Raw genomic sequence first — 17,612 nt, 5'->3', positions numbered from 1 at the left:
GAACAAGCCCCACAGAGATCTGCAGGGGAGACTGAGATTGAGGGTTGAATCTTACTAAGGTAGCAGGACTTGGGAAACACTTTGGGCTTTCAACATCAACACTGACAAAACATGAGAACAAGCCCACAAGGGCCTAGCAGTGAACCAACCTGCAAAGGAAACACCGACAGCTTCAGAGGGGGAAGCAGAATAGACTCTCCACACGATGTTCAGTATTCAGTCAAAAATCACTAGACACACGAAGAAACAGGACAATGCAACCCACGGTCAAGGGGTAAAAGCCAATTGTCAATGGATTTATTCTCAGCTGCAGATTCACCCTTTATTGCCTTCCTCAAAAAAGTGAATCTCAGCTGGGTGTGGTGGTTTGCGTCTGTAATCCCAGGGCTTTGGGAGACCAAGGCGGGTGGATCACTTGAGCCCACGTGTTGGAGACCAGCCTAGGCAACATGGCGAGACCCTATCTCTATAAAAAATACAAAAATTAGCTGGGCGTGGTGGTGTGTACCTGCAGTCCCAAATACTTGGGAGGCTGAGGTGGGAGGATCTCTTGAGCCTGGGAGGCCGAAGCTGTGGTGAACCATGATTGTGCCACTACTCTACAGCCTGGGGGACAGAGTGAGACCCTGTCTCAGAAAAAAAGAAAAGAAAAAAATGAATCTGCCTAGTGTAAAGGAGAAATGCTTAAAGTAATTCTGTCCACTGCTGTGGAGCAGGTATTGAAGGTTAAATTTCGAGCCGAGAGACAATAAACTAGTGGTTGGCATCATGCACTATCATGTGGCTGAAACATCCTGGGGTGTGTACTCAGCAGGTACACCCACACAAGAGACACGCACACAAGTGTTCATAGCAGCTTTATTTGTAGTCGTTCAGAACTGGAAGTGGAATGCGGTACAGTGATGAAAATGAACAAATGCCTACTGCACGGGACAGCATGGAGGCATCTCACAGACACCGTCGTGTGTGAAAGGAGCCACACAAAAGGACACACACTGTGCATTGCGTTCCCTTTATATAAAGTTTAAAAACAGGCAAACGTGATCTGTGCTGTCAGAAGTCACCTGTACCAAGGGGCAGGAGGGAATGTTTCTTGGTCTGGGTGTGTTCTCCTGGTGGTAACTCATCAGGCACATTTGCAGAGTGTCACTTTTCTCTATGTATGCTCAAAATCACGTCTTTAAAAAGGCAGACGTCCCCTCTGTGTTCTCCCTGCCCTTCCGCCTGCCCTGGCCCAGCTGCTCGGTTCCTGGTGGTGTGGGGAGGTCCCTCCAGGGGTGGGGAGGCTGTGAATCTCTGTGGGAGGTGATGGTGGGCGGCGGCCCCTGGGAGGCTCATCCCCAAGGTGCAGGCAGGGTCCTCTTATTTCCTTCATAAGATTCCCAGCTGCCTAATTGAGGGAAGGGCTATTCAAAGAGGTGAAAACAGGGCCTCCAGAGCTGCTAATGAACTTCGGTTTCCCCAGGGCAATTTCCCACCTCGAGAGATCCCCCTTGAACCTGGTGCCGGCTACATAGGAGAGGAGATGGGACCTTGGGTGGGGCCCAGGGAGGGAGCTCTGCTTCAGTGGACCCTTGAGGGGGCCCTGACCACAGACACTGGATCCCCCCATTCTCTCCAGACCTGACCACAGACGTTGGACCCCCCATTCTCTCCAGACCTGACCACAGACACTGGACCCCCCATCCTCTCCAGACCTGACCACAGCCACTGGACTCCCCCATTCTCTCCAGACCTGACCACAGACACTGGACCCCCCATCCTCTCCAGACCTGACCACAGACACGGGACCCCCCATTCTCTCCAGACCTGACCATAGACATGGGACCCCCCATTCTCTCCAGACCTGACCACAGACACTGGACCCCCTCATTCTCTCCAGACCTGACCACAGACACTGGACCCCCCATTCTCTCCAGACCTGACCACAGACACTGGACCCCCCATTCTCTCCAGACCTGACCACAGACACTGGACCCCCCATTATCTCCAGACCTGACCACAGACATTGGACCCCCCATTCTCTCCAGACCTGACCACACACGTTGGACCCCCCATTCTCTCTGGACCAGCTGCAGAATGAGACACAATTGATGGCCCCCTCTTCCTCTGGGGCCCAGAGGAGGCAGCTGTAGGGTCAATGGTCTGCAGACCCTACCCAGGCTCTCCCCTCTGCCTCCGGGCACTGGAGGGCACAGTGCCCCTGTGCCGGCACCAGGGTCTGCCCTTCTTGGGTCCAAGAGGTGACCCCACCTTGGTCGGTGACCCCGGCCTCCTGTTTAGCCTCCCAGCCTGCAATGGGCTGTAATGGCCAGGGGCCGGGAGGGGCTAGCGGGCACTGCAGCTGGAAGCCCAGAAGCCCAGAAAGTGCTGCTTGCGGCAGGAGCACGTGCTGTCTGCTCCCCACCAGGGTGGGTGCTGGGCTCCCGGGCAGCAGGGCCTGGAGGGAGGGGCATCCTGCTGCTGCTGCCTCTCACCATGGCAACGCTCCCTGCTGGGGCCTGCAGGTGGGGGTGGCAGGCCAGGCCGCCCTTCCCCCTGGCTGAGGGGCTGCATCCCTCCTGGGCCTCCCTGGTAGACTCAGGTCTGCCTCAGGCACACCCAGACACCGGGTTGGAGGGTGGGCTGTCGGGGCCGTAGCTGGCCCTGGTCTGTGGCCTGACCTGCAGGCATGTTTGCCCACTGCCAGCCCAGCCCCAGCTTCTCTGATCTGGGGGGACATGAGCTGCTCCTCTAAGGAAGGCTCCAGAGGCAGGAGTTCCTCTGCTGTCATGGAGACTGTTTAATTCGCTGCCTCAAGGGCATGCTCAGTCCCCTGGGAGCCAGCCCCAAGGCATGGCCGAGGGGGAGGGCCTTGTCCTGGTGGCCGTCCAGGGGGCCCAGGTGGGCCAGCAGATGAGATGCTCCGTGACCGGAAACTGAATCCACACCTGCTCTGGGGCCAGGCCAGGGCTGAGGTCATCCTGCCACACTGGGGGCCAGAGAGCCGCCTTGGCCTTACTCCCCACCCTGCCTCCAAGCCCTGTCTGCCTCTGGGCTGCCAGCCTCCACCTGCCTGCGGCGGTGGCCCCGGGGTGATGGCCTGGCTGTGCCCCATGCACAGGTGGTTCGTTAGGCACTCGGCGGCTATTATTAACCCGGCAGTGACGTCACCGGCAGCCAATGGGAGGCAGGTTTATTTCCGGGGCTGACAGCTTGATAGCGGTTAATTTTAGCTGCATCTTCTTTCCCGAGGCTCGTGAAACCCTAGCCAGCCAAAGAAGGGGTTGCCTGTGTCTCCCCAAACAGCTCAGGGATGGGTCCTGGGGGCTCTGGGAGGGGGCAAGGAGGGGCGGGGCCTGGGGGCTCTGGGAGGGGTCGAGGAGGGGCGGGGCCTGCCCCAGGGGAGCCCTGATTGGCTGGTGCCCTCTTGACTCGCCATTCACCCTCCCACCCCCGCCCCCCAGGTTGTTGGTGAGGAGGGCACTGTGACCAGGGACTCAGATGCAAGAAAAGGGGCCCAAGTCCTGACCTGGGGGAGGGCAGGGAAAGCACAGGCCACAGGCCCCTCTACTTGCTGTGTGTCCTTGGACAGGAATCTTGGCCTTTCTGTGCCCAGTTGCCTCACGGGTTCTCAAGGTCCTCCAGGCAGCCCTGTGGGGCCTACCTTGTAGCCTCTGTCCCTGCAGCCCCCATCCCCGCACACTGTGCACGTGCACGGCCCCTGTCCCCCGTCCCCCACACTGTGAACTCACACAGCTGGGCGACTTGGCTGTGACTAATTAGGATGCTTGGTACTTGAAGTCATTTGGTGCTACCCGGCCATTGACAAGTGTTTTGCCTGCTTGTTGTGCTATGACAGAATACCTGAAACTGGGTAATTATACATTACTTAATTTTAAAAATTTACTTTATAAAGTTTGCTTTATAAATTTATAAATTATTATAAGTAAACGGAAGTTTATTTCTCAGTCTGGAGGCCGGGAAGTCCAGGATCAAGGTGCATCTGGTGGGGTCTTCTTGCTGCGTCCTCACGTGGGAGAAGGTGGAAGAGCAAGAGAGAACCCGCTGCCATGAGTCCTGTTTATAGGGCACAAATCCATTCGGAAGGGCAAACCCTTTATGACCCAGACTCCTTCCCGAAAGCCCCAGCCCCCAACACTGTTGCATCGGGGATTAAGTTACAACTCGTGCACTTTGGGGACGTGGTCAGGCCACTGCCGTTATTCAGCAGTTAGCGTTCCGTAGTTAGTAGTCATTCAGTCCTGTTCAGTCTCCGCGGTGTCTCGGAACCATCAGTGTGTTAGCGTTTAGCCTTGTGACCGCAGCGCCGTTAGCTGTGTGTTCCAAGTGTCTCCGGAGAATGAGTCAGTGGCTCCCAGGACCCCGAGGGGCCACACCGTGGACCAAACGTGTCCTGGCGTCTGGGAGACCCTTTGGAGCAGCCACCGACACCCTTGCCCAGAGTCAGCACACAGGTGCTTTGGGGAGGATGCCACATTCCACTCTCAGGGGCCACTCCTGTGGGTGGCAAGGCCTCCCGGCACATGTGAGCCCCTGGCACTGCTGTGGGTGAGCCGGGAGCCGAGGGGGAAGGGGTGTCTGGAAAAGGTAGCCCAGAGTCCTGGTGATCCCTTGAGGGAGTGGGGTGGGTATCCCAGGGACCCTGGCCTGGGCCACTCGAGCACCTGCAGCAAGCCCACTTCCCAAATCCCTGCCTAACCTTCAGGCTGCAGGGGAGGCGTCAAATATAGAGACCAGCTGGGTGGGGTGGGGCGGGCCTTGCTTTCTCGCCAGGAGGTTATTTTTAATCCTGGCTCCTGTTTGACGGCATCAGCAGCACTCGGAAGTGCCGGGGCACCTAGCAGGCCCTCCCTGCCTCCTCTCCTGCCTGTGTCCCAGGAGCCCAAGGCCCTGGACTCCTATGGGGCAGGCGCAGCCACAGACCAGGGTCCTCCTGAGAGGCCCTCTCCACAGGCTGGGGAGAACTGTTCGGTCCCGACCCTGGGCCCCCACCTTTCCTTCCTCCTCACACCTGCCAGCGGGCCAGGTAGGGGTCCAGTCGCTGGGGATCCCCATGGATTTGCCCAGTGGCAGGTGCCGGGCCCGACCCGGGGCCTCCATGTCAACACCCAGTGGGCACTCAGGGCTGAGAGAACAGGTGCCAGGGCTCTGCCCCCACTCAGCACACACCTTCGGAGACCCCGCTGGCAGGAAGATCCGAGTGCGTGGGGGGGGGGCAGCGTGGGGGGGCAGCGTGGGGGAGCAGCGTGGGGGAGCAGCGTGGGAGGGAAGACCTGAATACCTGGGTGAGACCACAGGATCTTGGGGTCTGGGAGAAAGCCCCTGACCTTGGTCTTCACACAATACATGGCCGCCACATCCCCTTCCTCACAACCCACGTTGGTCATTACCCGCGTGTGCCCAGGACCTCAGGGACTCCCCACTTCCTACAGAGCGTGGCCCGGTCTTTGGCTTGGCATCCTGACCCCATATGAGGACCAGCCTCAAGGCGCTGAGGTGTAGCGGGGTGGGGCGCTGGGCGGGGGGGCCTGGGTCTGTCTGGATCTGACTCGCCCTTGGCTGGCGCTGTTTCCCAGCAGCAGCCGGAGGTAGGCGCACCTGGAGGGGAGGGTCCCTGGAAGATGTCAGTGGGTCTGGGAGCGGGCTTTCGGCGTTCCCTGCACCGTGGGAGACCAGCCTCTCAGGGGGAGGGTGGTTCTGCGCTGGATCCTCGGGGCCTGTCATGGTGCGCCCAGGAGGGCAGGCACGTGAGGACAGGGACTGGAAACCAGCAGATTCCGGGGTTCCACCCTGAGGCCTGCACCCCCGGGCCTCATTAGGGAGAGCCCCTCAGAGCTGGGCTTCGTTGGTTCTTGGGCGTCCCCCATGAGCAGGGCCGGGGAGGGGCCGGTAGACCCAGGCTCTTCTCCCAGGCTGCAGCCCACCTGCTCCCCTCCCCCGCCTGCCGGCTCCGGTCCTCGGCGTCTGCCCTGTCCCAGGGGACCGCTTTTCGCGGCTCAAGCGTGTTCCTGCCCTGAGCCGGCTCTCGCCCCGTCTCCCGGGCCCGCCGCGCTCTCCCCGCGCCGTCTCCATCCCCGTCCCTCCCTCCCGCCGCCTCCCTGCCCTGCCCCCCGCCCCGCCCCCGCCCGCTGCGCGTTTCTCTCCCGCCTCCCGCGTCCGTCTTTGCAGCCCGCGCCTCCCGCATCCCCTCGCGTCCCCGTGGCGCCCGCCCGCGCGCGTCCGCGCCCCGCCCCCTCCCGCGCGGTTCCGCATTGGCGTGCTGCAGGGCGCGGTGCACTGCGCCGCCACCGTCAATAGGTGGACCCCCTCCCGGAGATAAAACCGCCGGCGCCGGCGCCGCCAGTCCCTCTGGCTGAGACCTCGGCTCCGGGTAAGGACGCTCGGCCCCCGGGCCTCCGCCCCCGCCCCCGTCTTCCGAAGAGGGACCCCGGGGGCCGGTCCTGGGGGGCAGAGGGCGGCCGGGCCCCGCACCCGCCCCCGCGCGCGCCCTGATTCCGGCTCCCGGGGGTCCCCGCGTCGGCCGGGCTGGGCCCGGGGTGGGGGGCGGCGCGGGGCGGTGGGGCCGGGTCCTGGGCGGCGATCGCCCCGTAGCCGTGACCTTGGGGCCGCGGGGACCCTGCGGGCTGGGGGCAGGGTCTTCAGTGCCGGGGGCTGGTGGGGGTCGGGCTTCGGGGCGCTGGGCCAGAGGACGCTGAGGGAGGTGGTGAGATCTGGGGGCCCTGGCCTCCCCACCCCCACCCGTGTTCCCACCCCAGAGTGGCTTCTGTCCTCCTTCCCTCCCCCAGTCGCCTGTCCCCGAGGAGCAGCGTGGGTTTCTCCACTGACCTCTGTGATGGGACGGGGCTGTGACCCAGGGCCCTGACCAGAGGGAAGGGGGGAGGGAGGGTGCCCCCTATACCCCCACGGGGCCGAGGGCATCTCCACCTGGCACTTGCTGGGCTCGGCAGGGCCGGGTCCTCCTTCCTCGGGCTGGAACAGGGACCCCCACCTCCCGGCCGCTGTCTGCCCCTGTGAGAGTCCGGGAGGGGGGTGCCTAGAGCTATTCTGGGTCCTTAATCTGGGCAGCGCATCTCCGTCGGGGCTCTGGCCCAGCCTGCCGGGCAGGGATGAGGGGAAGATGGCGCCGTCCCTGCCTGAGGAGGGGAGTGGGGAGCAGTGGCCATCTCTCCCCGGTGGCAGCGGGTGGGGGTGGGGCGCCGTGTCCCTGGCCCTGCCGCCGGGGAGGGGAGCGCGCGTGCAGGACAGGGCCCTGGAGCGCTGGGCAGGTGACTCATCACCCCACTTTGCTGGTCACGGACGTACCCAGCCTGGCGCTGCGTGGTCTCTCCAAATGGTGGATAACCCCTTCCCAAGGAGCAGCCCGCGGGCTCCAACGCCCAGTTATTTACAGCAGATGGGGCTGTTTGGGCTCAAGTGTGGGGTGGGGGCAGTGCACAGCCTCTGCTTGCCCTGGCCAGGCCCAGCTGTGGGTGGGGGCCCTTCCCTCCCGACCAAACATGGGGGCTTGGTTTGTGGGCAGGGATGCGTGCCCAGCCTGTGCCAGGACAGTCTCTGCTGGTCTCTCCCCCTGGGGCTCCCCATCACCGGTCTCCCCACCACCACTGGCCCCACAGAATCACTGCAGCCCCCCTCGCCCTGAGCCAGAGCACCCCGGGTCCCGCCAGCCCCTCACACTCCCAGCAAAATGGGCAAGGAGAAGACCCACATCAACATCGTGGTCATCGGCCACGTGGACTCCGGAAAGTCCACCACCACGGGCCACCTCATCTACAAATGCGGAGGTATCGACAAGAGGACCATTGAGAAGTTCGAGAAGGAGGCGGCTGAGGTGAGCTCCCCGGGCTATGGTCTTGGCCCCCTGAGAAGGAACCCCCAACTCCCGTGGTGGCCAGGCTTGGCATCTCCCAGCCCCAGGGCATGGGGCTCAGGTGACCTCCTCCAGGGCAGGAGGGACCCCTGCTGTGGGGCACTCAGGCCTCAGAGGGTCCGGTGGGGCAGCCTCTCTCTTGGGGGGAGCTTGGTGGGGGAGGGGTGGCCATCGAGCTGCCGGACTTGCCCTGTGGTGAGGGAGGTGGCCTGGGAGGGTCCGCAGAAGGCTCTGGAACTCTGCCATGTTGAGCGGGGCTGGAGGGCCCTGGAGCCTTGCCCCCTTCCCCCCAGGGCCAAGGCTGGGGCTGGAGATGGTACTGCCCTCACTTGTCCTAGGGCCCTGCCAGGGCGCATGCTACTATTAATAGCTGATTGATGGGCAGCCGGCCCGTCTGCTCCATTTTCTTGTGCTGGGCTGTGGAGGGCTGCTGTCCAGGGCAGCCCTGGGGTGGGGGTCCTGGATGAGGTGACCCCCTAGCTGACCTTTTGAAGCGATTCCTCTTTGGTGGCTGAGACGGTGGTGGGGAGCAGTCATGAGATGGGGTCTGCTCTCTGGTCCCCATCCCCCATCTCTGGGGAGAAGCCCACTTCTGGGAGGGCCTGTGGGAGCTCTCACCTGGTTGAGGGCGGAGGCCAGGGCCCGAGGTGGGGGCACTCGCTGTCCTGGGCTGAGCCTCTGCCCTGGCGGGGTTGGGGGGTGCGCTGAGCTGCACCCCTGAGTTTGGGCTGCATCACCCTTTACCTGGCCTTGTCGGGAGGAGGCGGGGGTTTCAGAGGGCCGCTGTTTCAGGCCCCAGCTGGGTCCTGTCTGGGTCTGCTCCAGACTGGACAGCCTCCTGGAGGGCAGTCCTGTCTGTGCGAGGCCCTGGCGGGGAGCTCTGCCCAGCTGGGTAGTGACCGCCGCTGCTGCCCTGACTGCAGCCCGTCCCCTTCTGTGGGGGTCTCACTGGCCGAGGCCCCCCAGCTTCCCGTGTCCGGCAGAGCGAGGAAGGGGAGGAGAAGCCTCAGAGGGATGGGGAGGCTGGAGCAGCGGGAAGGAGCTGCGCCGCCAGGCCCTCCTCCTGACCTCATTCCGTTTTCCTTTCTCCTTACCTTAAAAACACACACACACACAGAGGGTTATTTATCTGACAGCCCCAAACACGGTGGTATTCTTGGCCTCTGGTTGAGGAAGGGATCTGGGGGCGTCCGCAGCTTCAGATAAAGGGGAGCCCTCGCCCGGGAGGGGCTTATCCCATCTGGCGGCTTCGCTCGGAGAGCGAGCGACTCCCAGGCCCTTGCGCCACCTGCTGGTGGACGTGCGTAGCCGCGCCCATTTCGGAGCAGGTGCGGGGGCCGGCCCGGGGGGGCAGGGTCTGGGTGTGGAGTCCCGACGGAGGGGGCCGGCGTCCCAGGACCCCGGCGGGGAGCAAGGGGGTGCTGGAGCCCATCTCCCGCCTCTCGCGGCCACTCTGCTGTAACAAGCAGCTCGCACCACCGGGGACTCCTGGGTCCCGGGTCCCGCCCTCAGTCGTGACCCTTACCCACTCCAGATGGGGAAGGGATCCTTCAAGTATGCCTGGGTGCTGGACAAGCTGAAGGCGGAGCGTGAGCGCGGCATCACCATCGACATCTCCCTCTGGAAGTTCGAGACCACCAAGTACTACATCACCATCATCGATGCCCCCGGCCACCGCGACTTCATCAAGAACATGATCACGGGCACATCCCAGGTGAGCAGGGCACAGCAGGTGGGGCTGGGGGAGAGGCCGCTGCACCCTTCAAGGGACACTGGGGGACCCTGGGGTCGCTGGGATGGTGGGGTCTCCTGTGCTTCCTGTGAGGGCAGGGGACCCCTCACCTGGGCCACCTTCACCCAGTCTGGGTCAGAGTCCCCCCCAAGGATGAATCCAGTGCTCTGGCATCTGAACTAGTGCCTGTGAAGACACCCAGCCAGTGTCAGAGTCCCCAGATACACGGGGGCGGATGGGGACATGGACACACCTTCATACATGGAGGGGTTAGAGGCCAGGATGGGGACAGTGGGCAGTGGGCAGAGATGCCACCGGCCAGGTCTAGACCGTATGACGTTTCAGGGCACTCACAGAGACGCACGGACACCCCAGACACAGCACCCTGCAGACAGCAGGACACATGCCACCACCTCCAAACTGCTTTGATAACTGTGACTTCAATCTGTCCTCAAGTGAGGAACAGGAACAGAGAGGCTGAGTGACTTGTCCAGGGACACACAGCCCACTGGTGGTGGAGCCAGGGCTGAACCTCGGTCTCCTGACCCAGGGCCTGGCGATGAGCCCCCATGCTACCCTTGAAGTGGGGACTCCCATGCCTCCCTCCCCAAGGCCCCAGTGGGCTGCTCAGGCCCCAGCCCACTGCCTGGAGAGGCCTGGAAGTGAGCTGGGGCCGGGCTCGCTGTGTCCCCTGCCGGGCAGGTGGGGCAGGGCTCACTGTGTCCCCTGCCGGGCAGGCGGACTGCGCAGTGCTGATCGTGGCGGCAGGCGTGGGTGAGTTCGAGGCGGGCATCTCCAAGAATGGGCAGACGCGGGAGCATGCCTTGCTGGCCTACACGCTGGGTGTGAAGCAGCTCATCGTGGGCGTGAACAAAATGGACTCCACGGAGCCGGCCTACAGCGAGAAGCGCTACGACGAGATCGTCAAGGAAGTCAGCGCCTACATCAAGAAGATCGGCTACAACCCTGCCACCGTGCCCTTCGTGCCCATCTCCGGCTGGCACGGCGACAACATGCTGGAGCCCTCCCCCAATGTGAGGGGCGGCTAGGGCGGGGCGGGCCACGGGGGCTGGCTGGACCCCCTGGCCCAGAGGGAGGCACTGGCAGGTGGCAGGGGGAGGTCGAGGGCCTGTCCCCAGGAAATGCAGGTTCCCCTTGAAACCTGCTGGGTTTCCCTAACTGGCTCAGGGCCCGGCGGGGAGCCCCATCCCCCTCAGCACCGGGCTTTGCTTCTGCACTCAGCCTCCCACGCAGCTGGCCAGGGCCAGGCCCCATCCCCGATGTCAACACAGCAGGGGCAGCGGCCTCCAGTACCAGGCCCATGTGCTTGGTCTCCAGAGCCCTGCCATGAGGGGGCTGGTTTCATCTCTGCCAGGCCATTGTCCTGGCCCTGGACACCGTGCCGGCGCTGCAGGCTGGGCCGTGGGGGCCTCCTGGCTGCCTCCCCTGGGGTCTTGGAGCAGGGTTGAGCTTTGGGAAGTGTGCATGCTTCTGGGCTCGCTGGGAGGGCCAAGGGTTGGCTTTTGGCTGGTCACCTGGGAGCTCAACGTGCAAACAGTCTGTAGCCCGGGGACTCTGCCTTGGCTGGAGGTGACACGTGGAGACACTTGCAGAATCTGAGACTGTTCCCAGGGTTCTCCAAGCCAGAGGAGACCCCAGAATGGCCGCCACTGGGCTCTGCCAGCACTGTCGCTGCCCACAGTGAGGGTGCAGGTGTGGAGTCTAGAGACAGCAGGGAGACAGACCAGCAGCACTGAGCCTGGAGCTGAGGTCTGGGGACAGAGCTGAGAGGGACTCCCCAGCCCCGCCTCCATCTCATGAGACTGGGTGTTGTTTACCTGTGATGGCGTTTTCCTCACGGTGTATCATGTGGCGAACGCCATTCTCCCCCTCTCCAGGGAGGCCTCCAGTCATCAGGGACCCCGCACTCCCCTCTGGCCTGAGCTGCTACGTGGCCCGTGCTTACACAGGCCCTGGGGGGCTGGGGCACAGTGCTGCCGGCCCCCTCCCCTGCTCCCTGTTTGTGGCAGGTGGCCCAGAGGGAAGCTTCATGGGGTGGGAGCGGGAGCTGCATTAGGAGAAGCTCCGGACAAGGCTGGGCCAAGCTTGGAGGCAGCACAGTGTCCAGAAGCTAGGGTGGGGCGAGGCTCCTCCTCCAGCTCTGTCCCTGGCCTGGCCCTTGACCAGACTCAGCATCCTCCTAGTCAAGTCACCTGCCCTGCCTGGAGCTGATGGTCAGGGGCCCGGGGTTTCGGGGACTTGGGGCTGGACTGGGGGTTTGTTCACAGTGTCAGCAACTCCTGAGCAGCCCGGGCTGGGAAGGGTGCTTTCCCTCTTTGTCCTCCTCCTTTTAAGAGGGATCTCCTTCCCAGAGTCCCTGTGATGCTGGGGCTATGGGCTGGGGAGGAGCAGGGTGGGGAAATTCCTCATCTCAAAGGGCACGAGGCAAGTTTAGCCTGAACAGCAGTACTCCTGGAAGCACCCTGGGGAGGCCTGAGGGTCGGGAGGCCACCAATGTCTCTTAACGGATTGATTTTCTCCCTTCGGTCCAGATGCCGTGGTTCAAGGGCTGGAAGGTGGAGCGTAAGGAGGGCAATGCAAGCGGCGTGTCCCTGCTGGAGGCCCTGGACACCATCCTGCCCCCCACGCGCCCCACGGACAAGCCCCTGCGCCTGCCGCTGCAGGACGTGTACAAGATCGGCGGTGAGCAAGGGCACCGTGCTGGAGCTCCTGCCTGGCCAGCTCTGCCCGCCCTAGATCAGGGGCCTCTACGAGGCATCTCAAGACTGGGCTGTCTCCAATCTCTCCCCTTACCACACACTTTCTGGGGGACAGTCGATCCCACATCCATCCATCCATCCACCCACCTCCCCACCCATCCATCCTCTGTCCGTCCATCCATCCATCCATCCATCCATCTATCTACCCATCCATCCTTCTGCCCATCCATCCATCCATCTCCCCACCCGTCCATCCTTCTCTCTATCCATCCATCCATCCATTGTCCCACCCATCCATCCTTCTCTCTATCCATCATCCATCTCCCCATCCATCCATCCATCCACTCACCTACCTCCCCACCCATCCATCCTTCTGTCCATCCACCCATCCACCCACCTCCTCATCCATCCATCCATCCACCCGCCTCCCCCATCCATCCTTGTATCCATCCTTCTATCCATCCATCCATCCATCCATCCACCCATCTCCCCATCTAACCATCCATCCATCCACCTCCCCATCTATCCATCCATCCACCCACCCACCCACCTCCCCATCCATCCTTCTGTCCATCCACCCATCTACCCACCTCCCCATCCATCCATCCATCCACCCACCTTCCCACCCATCCATCCTTCATCCATCTGTCCATCCATCCACCTCCCCACCCATCCATCCTTCTGTCCATCCACCCATCCACCCACCTCTCCATCCATCCATCCATCCATCCACCCACCCACCTCCCCACTCATCCATCCACCCACCCACCTCCCCACCCATCCATCCTTCTCTCCATCCATCCATCCATCCACTCACCTCTCCATCCATCCATCCATCCACCCACCCACCTCCCCACCCATCCATCCACCCACCCACCCACCTCCCCACCCATCCATCCTTCTCTCTATCCATCCATCCATCCACCCACCTCTCCATCCATCCATCCACCCATCCACCCACCCACCCACCTCCCCCACATCCACCCATCCATCCATCTATCCATCCCTCCCCATCCATCCATCCATCCATCCATCCATCTCCCTACCCATTCATCCTTCTGTCCATCCACCCATCCACCTATCCATCCATCCACCTCCCCATCCATCCACTTCCCCATCCATCCATCCATCTCCCCATCCACCCGTCCACCTCTCTATCCATCCATCTCCCCACCCAGCCATCCTTCCCTCCATCATCCATCCATCCATCCATCCATCCATCCATCCATCCATCCCCCCATTCATCCATCTATCTATCCATCCATCCATCCATCCATCCATCCACCCACCTTGCTACCCATCCATCCTTCTGTCCATCCACTCATCTACCTCCTCATCCATCCATCCTTCCATCCACCAATCCATCCATCCATCTCCCTACTCATCCATCTCCCCACCCATCCTTCTGTCCATCCACCTCCCCATCCATCTACCACCCCATTCATCCATCCATCTATCCGTCCACCCACCTCCCCATCCATCCATCCATCCATCCATCCTGCCAAGAAGAGAAACCATAAACAAATCTGAGACCCCAGAGAAGGGGCACTGATAGGAGACCCCCAGCCAGTGGGCTGTAGCCAAAGATGTTGCAGGCATATCTGTGTGCACAGTGGGGGTGTCATGCTCACCCCAGCACAGAGCACAGACACCAGCCTCAGTGAAGTCGGCTGGAGGCTACAACGGGCCTCCCTCACAGCCCTGGGAGGTGAGGGTGGAGACCCAGTAGCCTGGGGGAGACAAGACCCCCATGTGGCAGCTGCACAGTTGGTATAAGCAGATCCACAAGAAATGCCAGGGATGCTCAGGTGCCGCTGTGCCTGTGCTGCGTCCGGCTGAGAGGCCCCTTTAATGATAGAGACCTGTAGCATCCAAGTGGGGCCCAGAGAGCCTGCAGGGAGCAGGGAGCAGGGCCCACAGGGAGCAGGGAGCAGGGCCACCAGGCCCCAGGCAGGAGCAGTCAGTGGCCCAGCCCACACTCACAGGGAGGAGTCCTCAGACAAAGGAGGGGTCCCATAGTGCCCCCTTCGAGGGAAAGTGCTCTCTGGGGGCATGGATGGGACCCCAGGTTCAGACAGCCCCTCTCTGCCCATCGTCCCCCTTCTCTGTCCCTGTGGCTTTTCCTTGGGTTCCTGGGAGCTCTGCTGCTCAGCCTCTTATTTCCCCAGCTGGGTGGGGGAGCCCCCACTTCCCTTGGAATCTCTGTGTCTGCCTTGTCCCTGGCTTCCCCTCCCCTGCACTCCGCCCATGCGGCCCCAACCCCCAGGCCTGTCGGGGGGATCCAGTCCCAGGCTTTGTTGGTTTCCAGGCTCTGTCCCCAAATATCCTGCCCCAGCATCCCCTTGGGCCCCACCTTCCCCTCACACCCCCTCCCCTCTGCAGGCATTGGCACGGTGCCCGTGGGCCGGGTGGAGACTGGCATCCTGCGGCCGGGCATGGTGGTGACCTTTGCGCCAGTGAACATCACTACTGAGGTGAAGTCAGTGGAGATGCACCACGAGGCTCTGAGCGAAGCTCTGCCCGGCGACAACGTCGGCTTCAATGTGAAGAACGTGTCGGTGAAGGACATCCGGCGGGGCAACGTGTGCGGGGACAGCAAGTCCGACCCACCGCAGGAGGCTGCTCAGTTCACCTCCCAGGTGGGGGGCTGCACCGGGTCCAGGGGGCTGGCGCCTGCTGGACAGCAGCAGGACTGTCCTGGGTGAGGCTGCTGTCGGCAGGTGGCCTGGCGTGGGGAGAAAACCGGACCCTCAGGCTGGGCGCAGTGGCTCACGCCTGTAATCCCAGCACTTTGAGAGGCCGAGGTGGGCGGATCACGAGGTCAAGAGATCAAGACCATCCTGGTCAACATGGTGAAACCCTGTCTCTACTAAAAATACAAAAATTAGCCAGGTGTGGTGGCACGTGCCTGTAGTCCCAGCTATCAGGAAGCTGAGGCAGGAGAATCGCTTGAACCTGGGAGGTGGAGGTTGCAGTGAGCCGAGATTGTGCCACTGCACTCCAGCCTGCGCGACAGAGCGAGACTTCATCTCAAAAGAAAAAAAAAAAAAAGAAAAGGGACCCCCATTCCACCAAGGGGGCCACTGAGCACTCAACGGGGGGATCAATCAGTTCTGGGAGGGGTGCAGGCCCTGTGGCTCCCAGCCTGTGTGCAATCCCGGGTCTGTCTTCCAAGCCGCACCGCTGGGATGCCCAGCCTTTGAGGTCCTACATTCGTCCTGGAAAAACGCTTTTGTTAACTTACTGCCTGAGACATCTCTGTCATACTTTTATTCTCTACAGTCTTCATTGCCCTCTTTGCTGGCCTTTTCATATGATTTATTATTATTTTTTGAAGCCTCCCAGGTTCAAGTGATTCTCCTGCCTCAGCCCCCCAAGTAGGTAGGATTACAGGCATGCACCACCACGCCTGGCTAATTTTTGTATTATTAGTAGATATGGGGTTTCGCCATGTTGGCCAGGCTGGTCTCCAACTCCTGAGCTCAAGTGATCCATGTGTGTTGGCCTCCCAAAGTACTGGGATTACAGGCGTGAGCCACTGTGCCCGGCCTCTTCATATGATTTTTAAAAGTGGCTTTATTGAGATACAACTGAAACACAGGAATTGAGGTCCAGTTTTGTCACCCCCCCCCCCCCTTAGTTCCAGCTGGGGTTGGCCGTGTAAGTGCTGCCCCTGCCCCTTCGAAACAATGAATCTCAGTTGTTTATCTTTTGCTTAGTGAGGATGTTGAGGTTCAGGTCTAGGGGCTGGGTCCTCAGAGCCTGAGCTTCCTCCAGTGAGCACTCCTGGCCCAGGAGCTCGTGGAGGGGGGCAGGTGACTGGGCCTCCCAGCCCCGCTCTGGCGCCCTCCCGGTGCCCGGCGCCGATGTGCCTGATGGCTGCCTGTGGCTCGGCTCACAGGTCATCATCCTGAACCACCCGGGGCAGATCAGCGCCGGCTACTCCCCGGTCATCGACTGTCACACAGCCCACATCGCCTGCAAGTTTGCGGAGCTGAAGGAGAAGATTGACCGGCGCTCTGGCAAGAAGCTGGAGGACAACCCCAAGTCCCTGAAGTCTGGAGACGCGGCCATCGTGGAGATGGTGCCGGGAAAGCCCATGTGTGTGGAGAGCTTCTCCCAGTATCCGCCTCTCGGTGAGCCAGGGTGGTCCGGGGAGGTGCATCCCCCAGGCCGTGGCTGATCCAGGCTGAGGGCAGAGGACTGCGGGGATGGGGCGCTGGGGACAGCAGCGGGCCCCCTTTCCTGCGGAGCTTGGCCCAGAGCATGGCAGGAGACCCACGGCCTCCGTGTCACTGAGTGCAGGAGACCCTGCCCGGACGACCTGGGGTGGGTCCTGTGTGCAGACGAGGCCCCGCGAGCGAGGAAGGCCCGCAGTCATCCAGTGGCAGCGTTAGGGCCGCCCCCGCCCCGTGGCCGCCCCGCCGACCGTGGAGCAGCCGCCCAGGCAGGACTCCGGCGAGGCCCGCCGTCTTCACAAGGGCGCGCTCTGCGCTAAGCGTGTTCCGAGGACGTTCCCGACCCGGCTTCGTCCCCGCGGCCACGCCCCCGCCCGGCGAGAGCCCTGGGGTTGTGGGGGGACAAGTCCTCCGGCCCCGCTCACACGCCGCCCGCCGCCCCCCAGGCCGCTTCGCCGTGCGCGACATGAGGCAGACGGTGGCCGTGGGCGTCATCAAGAACGTGGAGAAGAAGAGCGGCGGCGCCGGCAAAGTCACCAAGTCGGCGCAGAAGGCGCAGAAGGCGGGCAAGTGAAGCGCGGGCGCCCGCGGCGCGACCCTCCCCGGCGGCGCCGCGCTCCGAACCCCGGCCCGGCCCCCGCCCCGCCCCCGCCCCGCGCGCCGCTCCGGCGCCCCGCACCCCCGCCAGGCGCATGTCTGCACCTCCGCTTGCCAGAGGCCCTCGGTCAGCGACTGGATGCTCGCCATCAAGGTCCAGTGGAAGTTCTTCAAGAGGAAAGGCGCCCCCGCCCCAGGCTTCCGCGCCCAGCGCTCGCCACGCTCAGTGCCCGTTTTACCAATAAACTGAGCGACCCCAGAGCCGTGTGCGCCTGCTGCTGGGGGGTGGGCCCCTCACCCCCCGCCCCCGCCCGCGGACCCCCTCCCTGCCCGGGTGGCCGGCCCAGCATCCTTCACTCCCTGCCCGGGGACCCCAGGGTGGGCGGTGGGCCTGCAAGAGTGGCCTCCTGCGCTGCACAGGGTGAGCGCTGAGCCCTCGGTGAGGAGTGCCTGGTGTCCCCCAGGCCGTGGCCCAGCACCAAGACCCCATCCGAAGGCCAGGTGGCCTGGGTGGC

General features: G+C 62.7%; 1 protein-coding gene across 1 annotated transcript; it reads left to right on the top strand.

The window, feature by feature from the left end:
* Nucleotides 1-6,235: 6,235 nt before the first annotated feature.
* Nucleotides 6,236-17,356, top strand: EEF1A2 (eukaryotic translation elongation factor 1 alpha 2). Its single transcript, XM_054467850.2, has 8 exons — nt 6,236-6,373; nt 7,617-7,831; nt 9,405-9,584; nt 10,340-10,636; nt 12,155-12,305; nt 14,705-14,961; nt 16,224-16,458; nt 16,947-17,356. The coding sequence occupies exons 2-8, from the start codon at nt 7,688-7,690 to the stop codon at nt 17,072-17,074; spliced, it is 1,392 nt and encodes a 463-aa protein (XP_054323825.1). The 5' UTR covers nt 6,236-6,373; nt 7,617-7,687; the 3' UTR covers nt 17,075-17,356.
* Nucleotides 17,357-17,612: the final 256 nt, after the last annotated feature.

Source organism: Pongo pygmaeus, chromosome 21, assembly GCF_028885625.2.
Source record: "Pongo pygmaeus isolate AG05252 chromosome 21, NHGRI_mPonPyg2-v2.0_pri, whole genome shotgun sequence".
NCBI lineage: Eukaryota > Metazoa > Chordata > Mammalia > Primates > Hominidae > Pongo > Pongo pygmaeus.
The sequence above is the reverse complement of the archived record's forward strand: the minus strand, read 5'-3'. Positions and strand labels throughout refer to the sequence as shown.